General features: G+C 26.8%; 1 protein-coding gene across 1 annotated transcript; it reads left to right on the forward strand.

Moving 5' to 3' along the window:
* Positions 1-488: 488 nt before the first annotated feature.
* On the forward strand, positions 489-12694 carry LOC129302671 (putative disease resistance RPP13-like protein 3). The gene is made up of 5 exons (XM_054941576.1): positions 489-637; positions 758-1706; positions 11735-11791; positions 11866-12057; positions 12143-12694. The coding sequence occupies exons 1-5, from the start codon at positions 489-491 to the stop codon at positions 12692-12694; spliced, it is 1899 nt and encodes a 632-aa protein (XP_054797551.1).
* The last annotated feature ends 11445 nt before the right edge of the window (positions 12695-24139 follow it).

Consider the following 24139-nt stretch of genomic DNA (forward strand, 5'->3'; position numbering starts at 1 on the left):
CGGAATGCTCCAGAACCCTCCAGAAGGCTCCCAGCTAACCTTAAGAGTGCTAGATAGTGCAAGAACATTCTAGAAAAGCCTACACAACTCTAGCCTCAATATTTTAATATTGTCTCTAGATTCTTCCATTAAAATATCTAGATATTTGTTAAGAGAATTCTAGAGAATCAATTGTAACCGTAGGATAGATTTAATCTCCACCGTCCATTAAGGAGGTGGGAACATTCTAGATCCAAGGGGAGGCCTATAAATACCTCACCCCTCCTCATTTGTAAATCATCCTTGAGTTCTCAAAGCTATAGAACTCTCATATTCTCCAAACTCTCTCTACTCTCCTTTGCCTTAAAGCTTTCCCTTTCCTCTTCTTAGTTAAGCATCCTCCTTTCCTACGAGTTAGGCTTACTTAGCAACTTCCAGTGAAGGTTGTCTAAGTGCCGCACGGGTCGAAAGACTAGTCCCGTGACAGTAAGGTTGTCTCCATCATCGGTATGGGTGGGCAAGGAAAAACCACTCTTACTAGAAAGATCTATAAAAATGATCAGCTCAAAAGATGTTTTGATAGGTTTGCGTGGGCTGATGTTTCAGAAGATTGGAAAGCTGAAGCATTATCGCTCTCTGTTGGCTCAAGTGAGATCAAGTAGTTATCACGGAATGGGCATAGAAAATCTAAGACAAGCTATTCAAAAAGAATTGGATGATGGTTCTTTCCAAAATATGAGTATGGAGAATTTGTTAAAGCAAAAAATCCATGAAAAAGTTTGAGGGAAAAGCAATATTTTGTTGTTCTTGGTGACATATGGAGACCTGAAGTATGGCATGCCATAAATGATGCTTTTCTTGCTAACAAAAATGGGAGTAGAATATTAATCACTAGCCGATCAGTACAAGTAGCTCGTGTTGCAAGTGTATCTCAGGAGTTTGTATATCAACTTCCATCTCTCAACGAAGAACAAAGCTGGGAACTTTTATCAAAGAGGGTGTTTGTGGGAGAACAATGCCCTCCTGATTTGGAAGATCTTGGTAGGAAAATGGCTGGAAGTTGTGTTGGATTACCATTATCCATTGTGGTGTTGGCTGGCATATTAGCAAAACTAGAGAAATCCAAGGTGTGTTTGTCCTATGTCGCTGGAAATGAAATTTGGCATCTTTTTCAACAAAAAGCTAAATGCATAGATGTTTTGGCATTGAGTTATAAGTTTTTTCCACAAAATCTAAAACCATGCTTTCTATATGTTGGTCATTATCCTGAAGACTTAAAAATCTATGTCAAGAAATTGATGGAACTTTGGATAGCAGAGGGGTTAATACCAAAAGAAACTGGCAATAAAATACCAGAGGATGTTGCAGAATACTACTTGATGGAGCTCATTGACCGAAGCTTGATCCAGGTTGAAAGCAAGAGGACTGATGGGGGTGTGAAGGTATGTGGCATTCATGATCTTTTAAGAGCATTTTGTATAGAAGAAAGCAAAAAGCAGAAGTTCTATGACATCATTACAACCACTGGAAGTTCAAATCTGATCAGCCCTCGAAGATTATTCGTATATCAGAAACCTTCAACTTATCTAACTTCTAGCCTTAGTGCAAATCATTCATCTGTGCGTTCTTTGATTTTCTTTGGAGAAGGAGAAGATTTCACATATTGGAAAGCCATTTTGAAGGACTTCAAATTGGTTCAAATCCTTGATATCTCCTCTGTTTTTATGGTAACAAGAATTCCTAATAGAATTGTGCATCTAATCCATCTTAGGTACCTAAAGTTATATAATTGTCGTAAACGTTTATTAAGAATTCCAAAAGCAATATTTGACCTATGGAATTTAGAAACTTTAGAGGTTATCGGCGCTGCAGTGACTCTACCATGGAGCGTAGAGAAATTTAAATGTTTAAAGCGTCTTTTTCTTCCAAGATGGTCATATATTCCCCCTCTTAATGGCCCTTCAAACAATATAGAAATCCTTTTGTTGCTTTTGAAGACAGTCATGGTCCCTCACTAACCTATATGTGCAAGCTTGGAAAATTAGGGATGTACTTAAGGGGAGAAAAAAGTAATTCACATACGTTTTGGCAAAACCTTTCAATCAACCTTGTCTGATCTACAAACACTCAAGATTTAGGGTTAAAAATTCCCTGGCATAGATGCAATTTTTCCATCAAAATTGACCAAGATAACATTTCTGTTGGGTTCTGATGATATTTCTATGGAAATTCTTGGAGCCATTTCCAGTCTTGAGATTTTAAAAGTAGCTCATTATCCTTTCCCCAATGAATGTAGCTTTAACAATCTTGACTGCAAAAGTGGATATTTCCTAAATCTCAAAGTCTTTAAAATAACATTCATGAGATACAAAAGTTGGAATTTGAGTGGAGATGCAATGCCTCGCCTTCAAAGCTTGTCCATCAATAATTGCTACTTTTTTATTAAGCTTCCAGAGGAACTATGGTCACTGCCTCATCCGCAAAATGTGGAGGTGTCAAGGCCATCCGAAGAAATGAAAGATTACCTTACAGGATTGGAGATGAAAGACGGATGCAACCTTACAATCCTTTAATGCCGCATAACATTCTTGATTAACAGGTAAATATGATGTCCTTATATTTTCCTCTATAATGAATCGTTGTTAGTTGCTCTGCACAACACACACATGTACTCTGTTTTTTAGTAAATGCTCTAGATTTATTAATTTTTGTTATTTTTTAGTAATGATCTTTGGCATGATCAGGAATATATATGATTGAATGAAATTATAGTAATTAAGATCGCTTATTTACAAGTGAATTTAGAAAGAGTTCTGAAAATTGGAATTAGATTAGTTCAACATGTATGAGTTCTGTTTGATCAAATATTGGTGAGCTTATATTAAAAGTAAAATTCCATACAGAATATGGTGATGAGGTGAACATATCAATTCAATTCTTGGTCTTTCTCATGGGTCAAATCAATAGAATAAAAATATAAAAATGATAATTGTTATTGCAATTTTAAATTAAAATATAAACAAAATAAAGATTATATTTGATTTCATAAATAATAGGAGACTAAGAAGCTTGAGAATCTTTCACTTTTATAAAGATTGAACAAATGTTTCAACGAGATGTTATCCATAACTGAGATTTTATATAATAAACTTCTTTTAGATTATTTAGGAAAAAATGATTCTCATGAAATTATCTTGATATATTTTATGTTTAAACAATAAATGATTAATTTTCATGTTGATTTCATTCTCCATATTTGTTTCATCTCTTCTAAATCATTATGTCTTTTTATAGGTGAAAAGTCAACTGATGTTAATTATTTCCTTTCTGTTTCTCATTTCAGGAGCTAATATTGAATTCATATCTCTGTTTCATCTCTTCTAAAAGAGAGTGAAGATAAGTGTTGAGTTATATTCGATCTTGTATGCATGTTTGCTTAAGGGACATTAATTGGAGTGTTGTGTTTTGAAAACTTTGCAGATGTTTGAACGCTCTGTGTGTAATGTTGGATCAAACATATTTGCTCATGGCACATTGGATTCTGCATATATATGTCAGATTTCGCTGCCTTTTGTATGGTTTGCTCGTCAACTAAATATTTTTATTATGGATATGTATGTGATGTTTTGTAGTAATTTGTTTGTAAGGTTAAATTTTTTGATTGAGAGAGATAACAGAGAGAAAGATTTTGCCTAGCTAGCTAGGGTCAAGTTCTTGAAAATTAATACACACACACAGTTAATTTAAGTTTCTTTTAATATTTATGATATTTTTTAAAAAATAATTTTATAACTTAGCCACTTGATATACTAGCTCAGGCCGTAAGACTAGATGAGGGTGTGAGTGGAGGTAAATTGGTCCAAACCCTCCCAATGAATGAAAAAAAAAAAATAATTTTGTAATTTAGAAATGTCATTTGGTAATAGATTATGTACTTTTATTTTTTTAAAAAAAATTACAATATATACACAAAGTAACAGCATACCCCAAACGCAACCCAATTGTTGATTATGATAATGATGTTTAATTTCTTTTTTTTAGTTTACTGTAATTAGTAATTCTATAATGAATATGATATGATACTTTTGATGTCATGCATGCATTAGTACATAAAATATAAGGAATGTTGAAAACTAATTTAGAATAGAAAAGGCCTTTTAACTCACACCCTTTTAACTAAACCATCAATTTTGCCGCAAGTGGGGGGCATGCTGGTGAACCACAAGATGGAAAAGGAATATCTTCATTTAAAAATTAAAAAGTAATGAAAAGCAATGGTCAAGTGAAAAGCAAGATAAACACTTATCAGTTCATAATGATTTTATGTGTTTATTGATATGTAGCTTTTTCTAGTGTTATAGTCAAATTTTTGCATGAATAATTTATTTATTGACATTATATAAATTAACTATGGAGAAAATTAAAAATCATTTATTTTAAGAGGACAAATAAGATAAATAATGTGTTTGTGTAAAAAAAAGGGGAAATTAAACTTAAAAATGTTATAATTGAACAATTTTGATTTACTGAAAATGATATTGTCAGTATTTTTACTATTATATGTGTGACCGCACGCGTGCATATAAACATAATTTTTAATTTAATTATTATATCATTAGTTTTGTAGAACTAACATGTTAAACTATGATAATTATGACCTCATGACCATTCTGGTTTGTTATGCAATCCAATTTTTAAAACATTGGCTCATGCTTTAAAATTAAAACTTATATTACTTATTTTTAATTTCTAAATATTGTAATTTATATTTTAGAAAAAATAAGAAATATCATAACAAAAAAATTATTCTTTCTATTGCTTATATGGTTTGTAAGGTTTTTTTTTTCTTTTAATTTTGGGGGGTGGGGTTGGGGGGTGGGGGAGTGGTGAGAGGTTGCCTAGCCTCAAGTTTTTTATAGTTTTAACTATTTAAAATATTTATTCTTATATTTTAAAAGAAAAATTTTAAAAATTTAAAATAGTTTAAAATTTTAATATTTCTAAAGGTTAAAATGGGTTTAATAATTTAAAATATTAGTCCTAAATTTTAACATAATTTTAATCTTTACTATTTTATTTTTAATATTTTAAATGGTTAAAATTATAAGAAATGAGTTGAAAAGTCAAAGCTCAAGAACTGAATTACTTCTAAGTCAAAACTATAAATATTAAGCTTTAACTGAGTTAAAATTATAATGATTAAGTTACAATGAATCAAAGTTTAGAGATTGAGTTATAATTGAATCAAAATTACAAAGAACAAATGATTAATTTTTCATATGTTTTAAAATAATTTTATAACTTAGATGCTAAGACTAAAGTAGCTAGAGTGAGAGTAGAGGTTATATTCAGAACCCTCCCAATGTATTTTTAATATTTGTTAAATATTAATATATATATATGTATATACACACAAAAGTAACATCATGCTAGGCCAACGCTACCAAATTATTTATACTAAATTTTGTATGATAATGGTGTTTAATTTCTATTTTTTAATTTTATTGTTAGTGATCTTATTTAATATGTAATTTAGACCCTAAACTATAAATTTAAGGGCATTTGAACCCTAAACTCTTATTTGATACATTATAAACCCTAAATAATTAAAACTAGTGCAACTGCAACCCACTGTTAAATTAAAACGAATGTGTTTTTTTTTTTTTTTCAAATGAAGTCTAATGTATGATTTTTTATCAAATTTCGCTCTCATTCTCCCTCCTACCTTTCTTTGAAAAAAATTGTACATTAAGCTCCATTTTTTTAAAAATAACAAACGTTTGCCTTAATTTAACAGTGGGGCGAAATTACACTAATTTTAATTGTTTAGTGTTTGGAATATACCAAATAGGAGTTTAGAATTGAAATCATCCCTAAACCTATAATTTAGGGCCCAAATTACATATTAACCCCTTTTATAATGAATATGATATGATACTTTTAATGCCATGCACATCATAAAATACTAACTACTGTGCTAATCTGCATCGGTATATTTTTTTTAATGACCAACTTAGGGAAAAAAAAATGCGCCAATTACATAGTCCCTCACTAACACTTAAAACATTAAATTTCTGTGAACATATCATAAGAGGGTAAAGTTAAAAAATAATAATCAATAAAAAAATTAAATCTTCATTGTCATGTTAGACTTTTCTCATGTGGTACAAGAGGTAGACTTTTTATAATTGAATACTTTGTAATTTATTAGTTCATTCTACCATTTTAAAATTTAATATTTTTTTAAGATTAAAGTATACTTTTAGTTCTCTAACTTTATATAAAATTTTAATTTGATTTTTTAATTTTGTAAAGTATCTTTTTTGTCATTTAACCCTAACATTGTTAGTTTTAAATGATTATTTTTTGTATCAATCATTATTATTTTGAAATAATTAAACTTAGCATGTCAACATTTAAAAATATTTTGTCAATATTTAAAAGTTTAATGTAAAAATTTGTTGAGATAAAACTAATAGTGTTAGAGGTAAAGAACTAAAAATATATTTTATAAAGTTAAAGGATTAAAATGAAACATTGTATAATATTAAAGGATTAAATGTATACTTTAGCCTTTCTTTAATGTATGAATTTATTTTAGATTTTAGATTTGTATCTTTTTAAAAAAATGTAATTTAAAGTTTATTATTTTTTTTAAAAATATCAAATGAGTCACAAAATATATATCATAAAATTCATGTCCTTTTTTTCTTTTATACATCTAAGCTGGCTTTTAAATCAAATTATCTAAATTAATTTTAGTTTATTTAATTGACTTCTAAAAAAATATAACCAAACATAATTCACAATCTTTTAACCTCCTTCAGTTTAAAAATCTCAGTTCATTATTCTAACCTCAATTAGAGATTTTTTTAATCATGTCACACCCCAAAATGTCCCTCAAATATGTTTAATTTTTGTCAATCTTACTCCTATGCGTTGCATTTTGTTTTAAAAAAAATTGTGTTTGTTTTATTTTTTTCCTATCTAAATAATTACATTTTTTTCATTAAGCACATGGGGACCAAATCAAAATTAAATTCCGATATCCATATCCACAGATTTTATTGATATTATCTCCTTTTCAAATAATAAAAACCAAATAAATTATTGAGGCAAATTAAACATAAGAGACTAAAAATTTTGATATCTCTACTAATTATATAAAGCAATAATTGTCCCCATATTTTAGCTTTTTGAGCATCATACTCAAATTCAACCTAATAACAGCATAAAAAAAGCTCTAAATCAATTGACTCAATGAAGAGAAAGAGACACACATGCACCCATACTCTCTCTCGTTTTATTTATAAGTTAGAGATTGAAAGATTTTTTAATTTTATTTATAAGTCATGTTATTAATTTTTCATTGCAATTTTTTTTTAACCTTCCATTAAGTGTTGTTGAAATAAAGTATATTATTAAAGTCTGTATATATAATATGGGTGAAATAAAAAACTTATTGAATTTTTAAACAAAATTAATAAATTTTAGTATTTTTTATAGTTCAGATGAAATATATTAAAAATAATTTATAAATAATTTTTTTAAGAAATTCATACGTGTGTACAGGTGGATAAACAGTTAAACACGCATATAAGCATTTGCTTTTTGGGATGAAAAGGTGCTTTCATAGTAAGGAAGAAATAAACATTGTGGCTTGGCATATATGGATGACATATGTGTATGAAGAAGATTAATTTGGGTCACACGATAGTAAAAGTGAGAGAAAGATCACTAGGTTATAATTTTATCAGCAACCTAACTATTATTAATTTTCTAATCTTTTTGGCCTAACTATCATTCTTGCTCCAAATTTTAATGTATTAGGTTATAATTCTTGAAGGCTTTCGATGATGGAAATATTTTATGATTAACAATGGAGATAATATCATGAGACATATTTTAATAGGATTTCCAAAAGAAATTTTTAACTATCAACTATTTTCTTTAAACCACCTGTCAATTTAATGTTTAAATTGTTGCAATGTTGTCCCAAAGTCCAGATATAATAGCAAACCGTATGTTAATTTTATGTTAATTTGAGTGTTAGCAAAAAGACAAATTAGAAATTATCCTCTAAAAATTACAAATAAGTTTCTTCTAAAAAAAGTAATACTGATTAGTCCCCAAAATTTCATTTACCATAACTAAATGTTAAAAAGACTAGTATTATTTTTTAATTTTTGCTAATCTAAAATGTCAAAATATCAGTTTGGCAAATCTTTTTGACTGACCATCTATACTGGTCGATAGATCATCATTGTGAAGTGATAGTAAGTTTTGCCCAAAAAAAAATGTAAAGTAATAGTAAGTAATTTAAATATTTTTATTGATAATATTTTATTAAAATATTAATATATACTTTAAACATTTAATAACCTAAATATCGTTATTTTCACAAGTCCTAAGATGCAATCTACAAGCCAACCTCTAAGACTTATAAGTAAATGTGTTTTTAAACTAATTAAGTTGTAAATTAAATTATTGTGGTAGTTAATAAGGATAAAAAATAAGATAATTTACGCTAATTTGGAATTTTAGGGGCCACGTTAGACTTATATATATATATATATATATATAAAAGGGTGACATTACCCTAAATTGAATTTATGATAATCAATACTTCTCAAAAAATATTGGATAAATTGGTTTAGTGGTCAAAAAAATCTTGTGCTTATAAAATATGAATTAAATTTTTAAAAATTTAGAAGTGTGGCCTGTAACATCCAAATTTAAAATTTAAGAGTTAACTAGAATTAATATAAATTAACCAGAAATATTTGAATATAATTAGTTTAATTAGAAAAAATCATTGGGCTTAAATTAAGACATAATTTCAATACAATATTTTTATAATTTCAATACAATATTTTTAATAGTAATAATAATAAGATAATAAGATATACAATAAGATATTAAGAAAAAAGAAAAAGAAGTAAAAGAAAGAAGGAAGGAAGAAAGGAATGCACCGTTTGAGATAAAAAAGAAAAAGATGAAACATGCAAAAAGAATTAAAATAGTGTGGGACCTATGCTCTTTTTTTTTTTAATGCCCACACCATGTCATTATTCAAACCCTCCATCTCCAATCGTGTCCGCTCCCACAACTATAAAATTATTGATATATGATATTATTAAAAATGACAGTTTTAAAAAAATTCATCATTTAAAAGAGAGGTGGGTGATGGTTGCAAAATAAATGATGGGTATTTTAAACACCTGTCATTTATCTCATTAGCATATATGATATGACACGTGTTTTAACACTCGTCATATAAGACTTCAAATTCTGCCTCTAAAAAAAATTAAAAATTAATATTAACATAAATGTTGGTCTTTCTAAATACCCATCATTTATATTGATGACATTATATGACAGGTGTTTTAACACCTGTCATATAATGTTTAATTTTGTAAAATAAAAAAAAAGAGGCTTTATATGACGGCCATTTGAAAATACCCGTTGTATAATGTTTAATTTTTTAAAATAAAAAAAAGAGGCTTTATATGACGGGCATTCAAATGGCTGTCATATAAAGTCATCACAATATATGAGGGGCATTTGAAATGCTCGTCAAATAAAGAGGAATAAATAACAGGTATTTAAATGCCCGTCATTTATTTTTGTTTAAAAACTTTTTAGCTCTTCCCATTTCATATTCTCTCTCGCGCGCTCGAAGGACTCTCGTCTCTTCTCTTCTCCACTTTCACACGAAATCACAAGTAAACCCATAAAGTGACTTCATTTTCATAGTCAACCATCAACCCCTACCTCTGTCATGTTTTCACTGTCGTCCTCACTGTTGTTCGTTGTGCCTTGAGTTTGCCATTGTTTTTTGACCCATTTTCTTCCTAGGTACATTTTTTTCATGTTTTCTAGCATTTCTTTCAATATCTTTTGATTTTTGGTTGTGGGAATGATTTAGTCATTGTTTTATAGAGTTTTATTGTTTAAATTTACATAATTAACTTTTTGTGCATATTATTGCTTGATTTTGGTAATGTTGGTTGTCGAAATTGACCATATATGATGTTCTTGGCTTGAGGATGCTAATGGAGGTTATGCATAGCCTCAAAATAATTATGAGGATGAAAATGAGTGATCAAAATGTATATTCATGATGATTGTATTTTTTTAATTTTGAACGAATTTTTTGAATAATTTTTTAAATTATATGCCTTATTTGATTTGGATAGTTTTATCATTAGAAACTTCATATTGAAATGTACTAGTGTATCAAATTTCATTACAATTAAAGTTGATTTGAGTGACCAAAGTTGACGCGCAGTTTCTCTAAAAATTATAACTATTTTGTTGAGATTTTGACAATTGCTATAATGAATGATATTATCTTGGTATGAGATTACTACTGTAAGGTATGAGTAACATTAGAATGATAAATGAGACAAAAAGCAATTATCGGAATTGATGTTTATGGTATTTTTTTTGTGATTTTTCAATGATTTTTTTTTTTGAAATTGTGTATGGTTGAAAACGTCATTTTGTTGGATTTTTTTGCTGTTGAGATTGTGTTAGCTTATTGATATAAGATGTTAGGTTTAAAAAGTGAGTTTAAGCTTGGGAAATACTTGTTTTTATGACGTTATGCTGCCAAATTTTTTTTTACATGTAGAGTAGTCAATTACTTTTTTAATCAATTTATCATTCATTTCTTCTCCATATTTGTTTTTTTTATTTTTGTAGGTAAATGGTTTCTCAAAAAAGTATTGATCCTAGTAGACCTAGCAATACTGATCTTAGCATTGACATGAATGACCAACAAATTCAACAAGAAGCAAATCAAATAATAAGGGGATTGACATTGATGAGCGATGTGAATAGGAGAAGGGCTACTAGAAAAAAATATGAACTTGAATAGAATTACAAAGGTCAACCTATTAAGACTAACAGAAATAAATTTATCAGCTATATAGAAGTTGTGGCAAAGGCAAATGTGCCCATTACAATCAGGAGTTGGAACAATGTTAGTTTAGTAATAAAGAATTATATTTGGGAGCAAGAAGAGGTAAAATACTTTACTCATAATCAATATAATTAATTTTAATTACTTGACTACAAATCTAATTAATTTCTTTATTTTATAGTCAGCGTTTGTAATTGATGCTAATCGAATGAAATTTGTCATTCAACAAGCTGGAAAAGTAATGCGAACATTTTGGTATTTCGTTGGAATGAAATACATTAAAAAATTGGCCAGAAACATTAATGTTGAAGTTCCCGAATTAATAAGGCTATTAGTCTCACAAGAACCATGGGATGAATTTATTGCTTAACATTTCAAGGGGCAATTCCAAGTAAGAACTATAAGTTTTTATTATCAATATATATATTTTTGATCTAATTCAATGTGTTTTGCATAGGAATTGAGTAACTAAAAGAAAGAGTTGCATGAGAAAGATATATACCCTTACAAGAAAAGGTGCATGGAATATGCAGGAATTGAGTAGCAAATGGTATGTTAATATTTAAGTCATATAATTTTAGTTTATTGATATGTGCACTATTAATGTTCAACTTTATTTAAATGCATAGATCAAGTGAGAGGGTTCAGGAGCAAGTTCTGTTTCACGTCATAAACTCTTTGTAGAAGCTCGGACCAATAAAGAAGGAAATATTGTTGACGAACGTATTCAGGAGCTTGCTAACAAATGTGTAAGTATATTATTTTAATATTGTCATTTTTTCTTATAATCAATTAATAAACTTAACTTTCTCACTATATGTTACACAGGCTGAGATAGAAAAAAGTGGCCTACCTGATGATGGAGATGTCTTGGGCAAGGCACAAGTAATCCTGAACACTCCGGTTGGGTTAGGGGTTATGGCTTTGGTGTCATAAAAAAACAAATATTTGGGACACAGAAAAAGGTGAAGTCAATAGAGGACGTGGGTGCAAGAGCTGAGATTGCCACATTAAAAGAGGAGCTTGTTAGGCAACGAGAATTGATTGATACCTTGCTAAAGGACAAGGAGAGGCGGGAGGGGGAGTTTCATAATAGTCCTAGTAGGAAAGGTAGTTTCAATGTAATACAGCCCGTTAAAAATCTCCCTGAGGTAAAATAATACTTATTTATTTTACATATGTTTCACTATTTTTATTTTCCATAACATTAATATAATATATTACTCATTAATATAGGGCAAGAATATATGTGAGTTATTAGCAAATAGCCTAAATCATCACGTGGTTGCTATTGGTCGAGTGTTCAATATGCCTAGAGACACATTACATAATATGCCACTCCTTGCATCGTATGTACGAGTTGCTATTGATGTGTCTAAAGATCTCAACTATACATTACCTATTCCCACCAAAGATGCAGGGATTGTAGGAGAGGTGATGGGTAGCTTTGTTGGATGGCAATCTACCAATGTTAAGATGCCAAGTCCAAAAAAAGCTAACAAAGATACACAATCCAAGAAGAAGACTGTACAAATATCTAGGCTTTCCTCAAAAATTGTTTCACATGTAGCAATACCTGAACAAGAGCTTCAATTGTCAAGCCAGCATCGAAATTTACTTCAGGTGTATGCAATGATTCATAGGTCTAATCCTCCAATCTTGCAAATCCCATTCGAGGCAGGAATATACAGTGCACCACGATATGATATGCTTTCGCTCGATATTACAGATGAAGTGCTGCAACATGAGATGACCAACCTCACTGTTCTCAGCTTTTATATATGGTAAATTATCTTTCATATATGAATAGTTACTATTTTAAATATATACTAATTCATTTGATATATTAATGGCAGGTGCTTGCATGAAAAATTTATTATCCCTTTCGGCCTACAAACGAAGTTCGTTTTTTTTAGTCCCCATGAGATTGGCGCACATGCTTTAATTAAAAAAGACAAGATTTTAGATCAAGCCAAGCAATTAAGTGAAAATTTTAAAGCAAGGGCTCAAAAGGGGACATTATTTTTAATACCATATTGCCAAGGATAACCTACTTCTTACTTATATTAATGGATTTGTTAAGATTAATTTAGTTAATTAATTATAATTTTATAATACCTGTTAATGCTAATAGAAACCATTGGATGTTGATTGCCACTGAACCATATAGTAGCACTCCAAGAATATATTATCTTGATTCTCTTGGTGAAAAACCAGAGAATAGATAAATTTTATTGGAGTTGATTAATACGTAAGTGCAAAAAATAAATATTTTATATATTTATTTGTTTATTTCTATATTGACATATTTTTTCTTTTTTTTATTAGGACAATTGTGTTGTACCGCATAAACACTAAATAAATAATTTCAAGGTCATTTACAAATTTCGATGCAGCCTACACTTGGAATATAATAAAGGAAATTAATATTATTTTTTAATTTAAATATTCATAATTTTTTAATGCATTCATATGTACTCATTAGTTTTTTAATTTGTAGTGCCCAAAACAAATGAAAAATAGCTTGAATTGTAGCTTTTGTGTTATGAGGTTCATGAAAGACATCATTATCCATAATGAGAGCACAATTCCTACGATGGTATGCCAACAATTAATTTTCACTTTATAATTGCTAATGAATTTAATTTATTAAAATAAATTTATGGTGGATAATTTATGTTTTACAATACTATGAGGATTCCTACATTGAATAATTTGGGCATGCACAAATAAATGAGGCAATTGAATAGTGGTGCTAGTACATATTCCAAGTGTGGTCATTGCACAAAGATAAAAATCAATAGATTTAGTGTAAGTAGGATTAGTGTTTATAGTTTTACTAATTTTCACTCATTATTTGATATTAGTTGGTGAATTACTTCCTTTAAAAATTTCTATACATTGATTACTTGATAGATTAGAATAAGAGATTAGTTTTTATTTTATTTTTATTGATTATAATTCAATTTTAATTGATATTCATGTATAAAAATGTTGGAATTGCTGTTTGGTTATTATTTGTATAGTTGTTATAGGGAGCTTGCTATAAATAACAGACCGTTATTTAAAAAAAAGTCATAGAATATATGACGGGCAAATATTTGCTCATCATATATTGTCTGATAGAATAAATGATGGTAAAATATTTGCCTGTCATTTATGATGAGAATATATGACGGGTATTTTAAATACCTATCATTTATTCTTACAGAAGATACAAAAAAATATATTTTAAATGACAGGTTATTTAACCATCATTTATACAAAGGAATAAATGATGGGTAAATAACCATCATTTATAAGTTAAAAAAAACCATCATTTATATTATTTTTTGTAGTAGTATCCTCTGTTTTATTTATATATAATGATATATCATTGATAAATATAATAAATCGATCATAATATAAAATATAATAAATATTAAATTATTTATTTGATTTGATTTTATAATATGAGCTGCATATGTAAAAGCTCAAAAATATTCTAGTTGTGAAAATTTCTTTTTTTTTTTAACCCTATTATTATTGAACTAAACTATCATTTTGGTAGGTTTGGACATGCTAGTGAGCCACGAGATGAAAGAGAATCTTAATTTAAAACAAAAAAAATGAAAAGCAAGATATCATGGTTAAAAAAAATTAAAAAACAATATACTAGTGAGCCAAAAAGGCATTGATAATATGGTTAAAAAAAAAAAAAAGTACTAACGGAAAGCAAGATAGACATGGGAAGAATTTGTAACATTTTTGTATTTGTTTATTAATTAGTTCGTTTTTTCCGTGTAAAACGAAACGTGTTTCTTGTATGATGGAAGCTATTTTATTTATTTATTTTAGCCATTCCCATTGTCTAGAGTCATGAAAGTTCCTTGATGTTTCTCATGATGGTTTTGTTTTTTTTAATAGAGGGACAAGAATTTATAACCTAACGTTATAAGTGAGATCAAACGTGCAACATCTTATCTTATCTACAGAGAAGCCTTCATATCACTAAATTATATGATCATTGACTATCACTGAATTTTTTTTTTTCAATGCATGAAAAATTGAGGAATGTCAAAGAATAATTTAGAAGAGAAAATGCCTTTTAACTTTATTAATATTAACTAACCCATATAATTTTGTAAGTTGGGCCATGCTAGGGAAAAGAAATCTTCATTTAAAAATAAAAAAGTAATGCAAAAGCTGGTCAAGAAAAAAAAGTGAAAAGCAAGATAAAAATGGATTTTGTAATGATTTTGTGTGTTTATTAATTTTTAGCCCTTTCCAATTTCAAACGAAAAAAGAGGGAATGTATTTTATTCATGAAAAGGCACCATTATTAAAGTTTATATTTTTATCATATTTTGTTTTTGGTTATTTTATTTTAAAAAAACGTTTCATGTCCTTGTAATCTTTTTTGTGTGCCACATTAGTCCATCTATTTTTAAATAATACCAAAGAGATTATGGCACTTATTATGTTAAATGATCTTATGTGTAACTAATAACGGTAACGGTACTAATGAAAATATTGACATGTTTAAATCAAATTAGTCCACGATGATTTTATGATAAAGACAGCACTAACAACGATATTTATCAATTAGAAAAATGGCTTTCGATCATTATAGGTCAAGTCTTTTATCTCTATGGGTCAGATGCCCTAATCGATTTTTTTAACCAAGTTAAATGGCATGTAGTTCTTGTGAATAGTGCTTCTGTTGTTTAAACTTTTGCCCTTTCATTTTATTCACTGCTAATTAGATTGTTATCTCATCCTTCTTTCAACATTAAACACAAGATTTAATACTATTAGTTATAGTTATATGCCAAATAATTTAATATCATTAGTGTTGCATCATCATCCTTATAAGAACATTAAAAGTAGAGGGATTTATATTGTATATGAAAGAAACTAGAGAGGCTTGAAACATTAATAATTAAAAAGTATAGGGATCAATAACAAAATATAATAAAAGTATAGGGATCCATAATTATATTTTTTTCATTATTTATTTATTTTAGCTTTCTAATGTGTAGAGTAATAAAAGTTCCTCCATGTTTCTGCTGCATGAAAATTTGACAAATGTTGAAAAATACTCCCTTCGCCTCTATTATAAACTACATTTTAGAAGAGATTAATGATTTTTAATATAAGTTACTTGATGGGGCATTAATGAACTTTTTAATTGTTAATATTAACCTGATTTAAAAACATTAATTATGAGAGAGAATACAATAACAATTTAAAAATTTTTATTTCAATAAAGTTAATGACTTAACTATTTTTCTTTCATTTTGATAAAGTGATTAGGGGTGACTTCAAATAAAATCAAAGGGAATACCTTGAGAGCAAAAATATCTTTTAAATATGTTAATATCTTTTGGTAGTAAGCTCTATTAATTTTAATTAAACCATTATTAATTTGGTAGGTAGAGTCATACCATTGAACTACAAGATGGAAAAAGAATTCCTTTTTCAAAAAAAAAAAAAATCACAAGATGGAAAACGCAAGGGTAGGGGCATACCAGCTGTGAAGCACAACATGGATAAAAAATCTTATTTTTTTTTAAATGTAGTGTCAAAAAAAAAATGAAATACCAAGACAAACATTGCAAGTCTGTAATAATTCTGCCCACGTTCGATGATTTGCAGCTTCTTCAAGTGGGAAAGGAGATCCACAGACTCCCGGAGATAAATGAAAATTGCCCCCACCGAGAGAGCAAATCATTATATATATAAAAATAGGGTTAAAAATTATGTGAGAATATCACATGTTTATTTTTAAATTTGTTGTAATTTTGTGCTTCAGAGTCATATCTAGGGTTAGATTTGGAATGATTTATTATTTTTTAATGTCTATAAAATATATTATTTAAATTTGGAGTTAGGTGCGGGATAAATTATTAATTTTTATATATATATATAAAATCATTTTTACCTATTTTAAAATTGAAATATGATCATATTTAAATTTAAATTAATATCTATCTATTTTAAAATTTAGAAAAATAACTCTATTTAAGATTTCCATCTATCATCATCATTTTTGAAAATTTCCATCTATCTTAAAGATTTGTCGAAAATTAAGGTTCATATGATTGTGTGTGTGTGTGTGTGTATTTACTCCCTCATTTAAAAATGTAAGATATTTTTAATTAAATCTTACCTCTAATAAGTAGTTACTTACCTTCTAGCTAACTTTATCTTTCTATATTTACCCTTATTAAACCCCTACAATAAATATAAATCATTATCAATACGGGTACTTTAAAAAAAAGCAATGATTACACCTCGAAAGACTACAAAGGCCTTTCATTTTGAACATTCATCTTCTCAAAAAATATCTTATATTTTTTAACAGAGGGAGTATCGATTTGAATTCAAATTTAAATTTATATATATATATATTTAAATATTTTGAAAAAATAATTTGTGTTTGAATATTTAGATTTATTCTCATGATTTCAAAAAAATTATATCATATAATAAAATATAGATATCTATTTATTTGAAGTCAAATTAATATCAATCTATCTAAATAATTAATATGAAATTATGGGTTTAAAAATAGTAAAATACCTATTTTTATAAATAAGGAAATGTATATTATCAATTATTTATGCTTAAAAATATTACTTTCAATGGTTTGATATAAGTACTTAGTATTGCATGGTTTAAAAATATTAACTTCGTTTAGGATGTACAATATATATGTGTGTGTGGTAAGTGATAATTAATTTTTGGAGTTAAATGCGGGATAAATTATTAATTTTTATATGTACATAAAAATTTATTTTTACCTATTTTAAAATTCAAATATGATCATATTTGAATTCAAATTAATATCTATCTATTTTGAAATGTTAAAAAAATAACTCTATTTAGGATTTCCATATATCATCATCATTTTTGAAAATTTCCACCTATCTTAAAGATTTGTCAAAAATCAAGGTTCATATGATTGTGTGTGTGTATTTATCTATTTGAATTCAAATTCACATATATATATATATATATATTGACAAAAATAATTTGTGTTTGAATATTTAGATTTATTCTCATGATTTCAAAAAATTTATATCATATAATAAAGTAGAGATATCTATTTATTTGAAGTCAAATTAATATTAATCTATCTAAATAATTAATGCAATTATGGGTTTGAAAATAGTAAAATACCTATTTTTATAGACAAGGAAATGTATATTATCAATTATTCACGTTTAAAAATATTACTTTCAATGGTTTGATATAAGTACTTAGTATTGCATAGTTTAAAAATATTAACTTCGTTTAGGATTTACAATATGTGTGTGCATGGTAAGTGCTAATTGATTTTTGAATTTAAATTAATTTTGAATCACTTTAGATATCTATCATCACAAAAATTAATATTTAATATATATAATCATGATTTTAAAAAATCTTCTCTTCATTTTCCCTCTCAATTCAACCTTATTAAATTATAAATTACTAGACTAAGCTAATATCATACTTTACAATTCTATGTCTAGGTCACTCCTGTAATCATATTAAGTTTATTCTCCTCTCAACTATTATTATACTATCAATGGCTTCTACATATGAGATTCATACAATTTGTACAATCCAAACAATACAACAAAAAAGGATTGGCATATTTTGCTTAGGTGATTCATCATATGTGGAAATTGCTAGGTAAAAATATATTTGAAAACTCCAACGGTGTTGAATTGGTCTTCCATGATGTTGGAGTAAGTTTTTATGACTTTTGTATTTTCTTTTTTATAGTTGTAACCTATCAATTACGTCCAATTTTTTTCAATATGTAATACTTATGTAATCTATCTAATACTAGATCTCTGTAGTAATTTAGAAGCTTTTTTTTATAAAATAGTTTAGAGATAGGTTGCAGCCATTTAAGATATGTGAAATTTCAAAATTTGAGGTCTTCCAATGCTTTAGATCATATTAGACAACAAACCATTCATATAAAGATTAGCTTCATGTACTTGACTACTGTGAAGTTGCATCCTAAGACAACTTCTATCCATTGTTTTGGGTAAAATTTTGTTAATATTTTAGATATTGCATATAGAGAGGCAATGAATGACAATTACTTAGTGGGTATATTATTAAATTTTTTGAATTTTTTATTCAAAAACTTTATTTAGCACTATTAAGATAATATCTTATCTTAAACTTTTCCTATCTATTTAAAAACTTTATTTAATGCCCTTATATAATACTCTACCCACTCAGAAATTTTTCTTATCTTAAACTTTATTTTTTTCACTTTACTTAATGAAATATATACATAGCATTATACTTTATTTATAGGAAGCATGTTAAGTTAGACTTGCTATGTTAGAGAGATGTGGATATGATGGAAACATTAAAGTTAAATAAGTAAATGTTTATAGTCACAGCAAGTCTATTTGTACTTTATAGTATTATTTTCACCAAAATATGCATATGCAATGCTTCCACATGAAAACATTGGCTCATCAAATATGGTTTGGATTTTATCTTTTATTAATATAATTTGAATTCTAAATATGATATATGTAATATATGTTTATTTTTATAACAGTTTTTTGATAATATGATATACTTAATGTGAATTTTATTCTATATAATTTCAAATTTTCAAACCAAAATATAATATTTAGTTAATGTGAATTTTATTAAGAACTAATATATTTTTATTTCCACAAAAGCTTATTCGTTTATTTTACATTAATGTGAATTAATTTTTTAAATTAATTTATATTATTCTAATTATAAATAACTAAGGTTGCTAATATTGCATTTCATATGTCCCTAGATCTAACCAATGCCTATAACTTCTTCAATTTTATTTTGTTGCCAAGTATTCTTCAATTTATTTTTTAAGCTCATTGTTTTGTTAGATATTGTTTAAAGCTTAATTTATCTATTTTCTTATTTGTAGTATGTGTATCTTAAATTTTCATACTATCTATGGCTTTAACATATGATATTCATACAATTCGTACTATCAACACAATGAAAAAAGAGTGGTATATTTTGGTTCAAGTGATTCATGTTTGAAGAATGCCAAGTAGAAATGCATTTGAGAACTTAAATAGCATTGACTTAGCTTTTTCACTAAATTAAAAAATTAATGAAAAAATTAAAAAGAAAAAGAAAAGACTATAAAAGTTAGGATATATTTTAAAAAATATTTTTTATCTGTGCATCCCAAAATTTTTTATTTCACAATGTCTTTTATGCAATTCTATGCTTCAGGAGTTAATTTTGATTGTTGATTGGTGGATAGTTTTTGAATTAATTTTTTAATTATTTTTTATATAAACTAAAAAAAGTTATTAATGATATAATATGAATATTTGAGATTCAAATCCGGTCACTTAAATATTCTTATGAGCTCTCCTAATTGAACATCACTTTAGTATATGCTATCAACTTATTTTATATAATTATGAAATGATTTCAAATTTTAATATTTATGTGTGCCATTTCCAAAGTTAAAATTAGTAACTTATTAACTTAAAAACCATATAATCAAAAAAAAATGCATGCTTAGAATAATTTTTTTGATCAATCGTAGAATCTCTGAACCAATTTAAAACGGATTAAATGTTAAATTTTAATTTTATTTTCTTTTAATCTATTTCGATAAATCTGACATGTTTCAAATTAAAAAATAATTATTTAATTACATAATATAAATAAGACTTTTAAATTCAAATATCTTGATACTAAATTCAAATTGTTATCAACTCAAATACAAACACTAATTTATTTTATATTTCTAATTTATTTTATTAAATTAATCGTTCAAACAAAAAATGTCATAATTATTCTACCTTCTAAATGACACCAATTTTAATAATTAAAAAAATAATGTATTAGTTCAAATGATCACTCAAGTGTAACAACAATATTATTTAAAAAAGGTGTAAGATTGCACAATTCTAATCTAATGCCATCCATCTAATATCTATGCAATGTGTAGCTGTATACTCTATTACATGGAAGTAAAAAGGCATATGAAATTTTTTCTTCTTAATATATTATATATCAGTTTGGTTTATACTTTATGATTTTTATTTCAATTATTTAATTTTTTTAATGTTCTTCAATTTTTTATTTTCCTTAATTCAAACAGTCCTATTTGAACACTAATTCATTTTATGTTGTTAAGTTATTTTATATAATTATGAAGTATTGTGATTTGAATTTTAATTGTTTAGATTTGGATGGAGATCCATAATATCTAATATCTCATAATTAAAGGGAAGAATATTGATTATTGTGAAAAGATCAATTAAACATCTAAACTATGCAATTAGTCAATAGGTAGTAATTTTAAACTTTAAAAATCTAAACTATGCAATTAATCAGTTGGGGGTGATTTTGACCTTTTATTCTAATGTCTAAGAAATAAAATAAGAAAAAAAGAATTATGTTATTATTTAGGAAAATGTCTTTAGGTTTAAATTCAAAACATATCTGATAATTATATTAAATTGCCAATTTAAATTCAAAATTTCCTCCAATGTAGATACTATGCCAATTATAATTATAAATTAATAAACATGAGTTTGGCTATGATTTCATTTCATGATTCAAGCTTGAATTAATTCTATCATTCATGAGTTTATTGTGTAAATTAGTGTATCATAAATTTCTAATTATCATTCAATCCCATCATGTATTTACGTTGCCAATATTTAATTAGTCTGTCATTTGTTTATACCAAATCTACCTGAATGTTTCTTCTTCTATTGATTTTATTTTGTAAAAAAAAATGATAGATTCATTATTAAATAATCATAGTTGTGTTATATTTAATATCTCAACTGGGAGAGATGTCCAATTTTATTGCCTAACCATGCAATAAATAATATTGCCTCCAATAAAAAAATATTTTTCAGTAATTAAAAAATATTTAATAACATTTAATATCGTTATCATATCCATTATGCTGTGGTTTGTTTAAGACATTAATAATTAAATGAAGAAAAGTTGTTGGTGAGTGTTATTTAGAATTTTTATTAATGTTAGTTGAATTTATAAGATTATCTTTCTTCATGTGTCATACCTAATATAAATTACTTCGTTATTATAAAAAAAAATATTAAAAATTAATATATTATTTTAATTCAAAATTTTAATTTGTTTGCTAAAATACTATATAATCATTGAGTTTTTATAATTTAAAAATATTATTTTTCAAGAGAAAATAATTTTAGACGGAGATAGTATATAACATTTATTTGTTCTTTTAAACTTATTTGATAATGATCATGTTTCCAAAAGAAGATCAAACCTATATTTTATATTAGGTTGGCTGGTCCCGATCTGAGTGCATAAAGATTAGGAATCGAGTTGATAACTAACCCAATTCCAGTGACGGAGCCAGAAAATTTAGAATATAAGTACAACATACATATACATATATAATTTTTGGAAAATGACAAATAAATTTCTTTAAAATAAGTAAATGACAAAATAGGATTGTGAAATGGAGTAATTTTGTTAGTAATTATGTTTCTAACCCTCTATAAAATAATAGACAACTTAATTGTTAAAACCTAAACTAAAGTTGTCAATAACAAAGGTAAAATTGTTAATATGATAAATACATTTGTTATTAGACAACAATATTGAAGTTATGATCGTGTCATTAAGACTTAAACTAAAGTTGTGAATTACTATTTTGAAATTGTTAATATAGGATAAGGCTCTAATGACACATAAGTTTTGTATCAAAGCTCTTAACATATGCTTAAAGGATATTCTAAAGTTAAACAACCCATTAATTGACGATCTTTCCCTTTGAAGGAAAATTTGTTGTGTTTGGTTGAGATTTTAAGCAAGTCTTTCATGTTATTCCAAGTAGGTCAAGAGATGATTTTTTTTCTTGCCACTATTAACTCCTCGTACATATGAGATAATTGTCAACTCCTTACACTAATAAGAAACATATGACTTCTAACAACAAATACTAGGGCATCTATTAGTGTTCCTCACTATTTTTCTTATCAGATTATCAACTGGTGATTGAATTGCTACTAGAATTAATGAAAGACCTGTGGATATTAATATCCCACTAAATTTGTTATTCAAAGGTTTGGATAACCCAATAAAGTTCATTATTGATTCAACTTTCTCAAATTATCCTTAACAGTGTCTATAATTCTTTGAATTTTAGAGATATGGCCATATTAACTCTTATGTCGACTAAGATTAAAGAAGTAAATAGGTACATGTTGTTCTTATTTTTTGGTGAAAAATTGTGTACTTGAGCTTTGATAGTGTTGTGAAAGATGATGGGGACATATATTTACTTGACTTTATAGATTTTCTAAATTAAATTTCAATGCTAGGCCCTCTTGAATTATGAACTAAGGTTAAAGTGGATGCTTTAATTATTTTAATGTAGAACATTGATATATTTATGGGGTTGTGTAATGATACATGTCTCATGATTACAAGAATTAAAAAATATGTTATTAAGCCAAATAAATGTCTATAGATCAAATACAGGAAAAAATTATATATATATATATATATATATATTCCATGTTGATGTGTGTATGTCCATCTAATTCCATGTTGCTATTTACTATGATAAAGGGGTAGTTTCTCATTATGTTATTTTTTGCCATGATCATTAATAAGAGCTAAGGCTAGAGCATGTGTTATGTTAGTTTGTGCTTGCCTCATCCTGTTCTCACCTCACAATCAATTATATGCTATTGTTTCGCATGTCTGAAGCAGGAATTAAGGTTTAAAAATATTGATTCTTGATGGAGATGGTTGCTCTGTAGATAGAACTTCTGATGTCACTTATAGGAAAATCTTTGGCAATTTGATTTAAATAATTATGAATTTTTGTTAATTTTCCTCCCATCATATCCATTTGACAGTATGTATTTAATTTTTTATCATCTACTTTACTCTAATATGCATATTTAATATTCATGGCAATAATTATATAGCCCCACTGCATATAAGATGATATGGAGATTGAAAGTGTTTGTTATAAGTTATTCTTTTGAGAAACTTTTTCCAACAAGATTAACAATTATCCATAAAAACTGTAATACAAGACCCGTGCATTGCACGGGTAGTTTTCTAGTTTTTTATATAAGCCCCAAAATCAACTTGTTACACCAACTCATCCATAAAAAGTAATTCATTTATGCCTCCATAAGAGAATTTCATTTATGCTAATTTAAATATTTAAAATATAACAAATAATATTTTAAAATAATT

Source organism: Prosopis cineraria, unplaced genomic scaffold, assembly GCF_029017545.1.
Source record: "Prosopis cineraria cultivar Desert tree isolate PC_DT_omini unplaced genomic scaffold, ASM2901754v1 PC2, whole genome shotgun sequence".
Lineage (NCBI taxonomy): Eukaryota > Viridiplantae > Streptophyta > Magnoliopsida > Fabales > Fabaceae > Prosopis > Prosopis cineraria.

Excerpts from the sequence above, each read along its gene's own strand:
- LOC129302671 (XM_054941576.1), top strand. The coding sequence starts at position 489 with ATGGGTGGGCAAGGAAAAACCACTCTTACTAGAAAGATCTATAAAAAT. Across the intron at positions 638-757 it reads GTTGGCTCAAGTGAGATCAA|TTTGAGGGAAAAGCAATATT; the intron begins GTAGTTATCACG and ends TCCATGAAAAAG. Across the intron at positions 11,792-11,865 it reads ATGTCTTGGGCAAGGCACAA|AAAAAGGTGAAGTCAATAGA; the intron begins GTAATCCTGAAC and ends TTTGGGACACAG.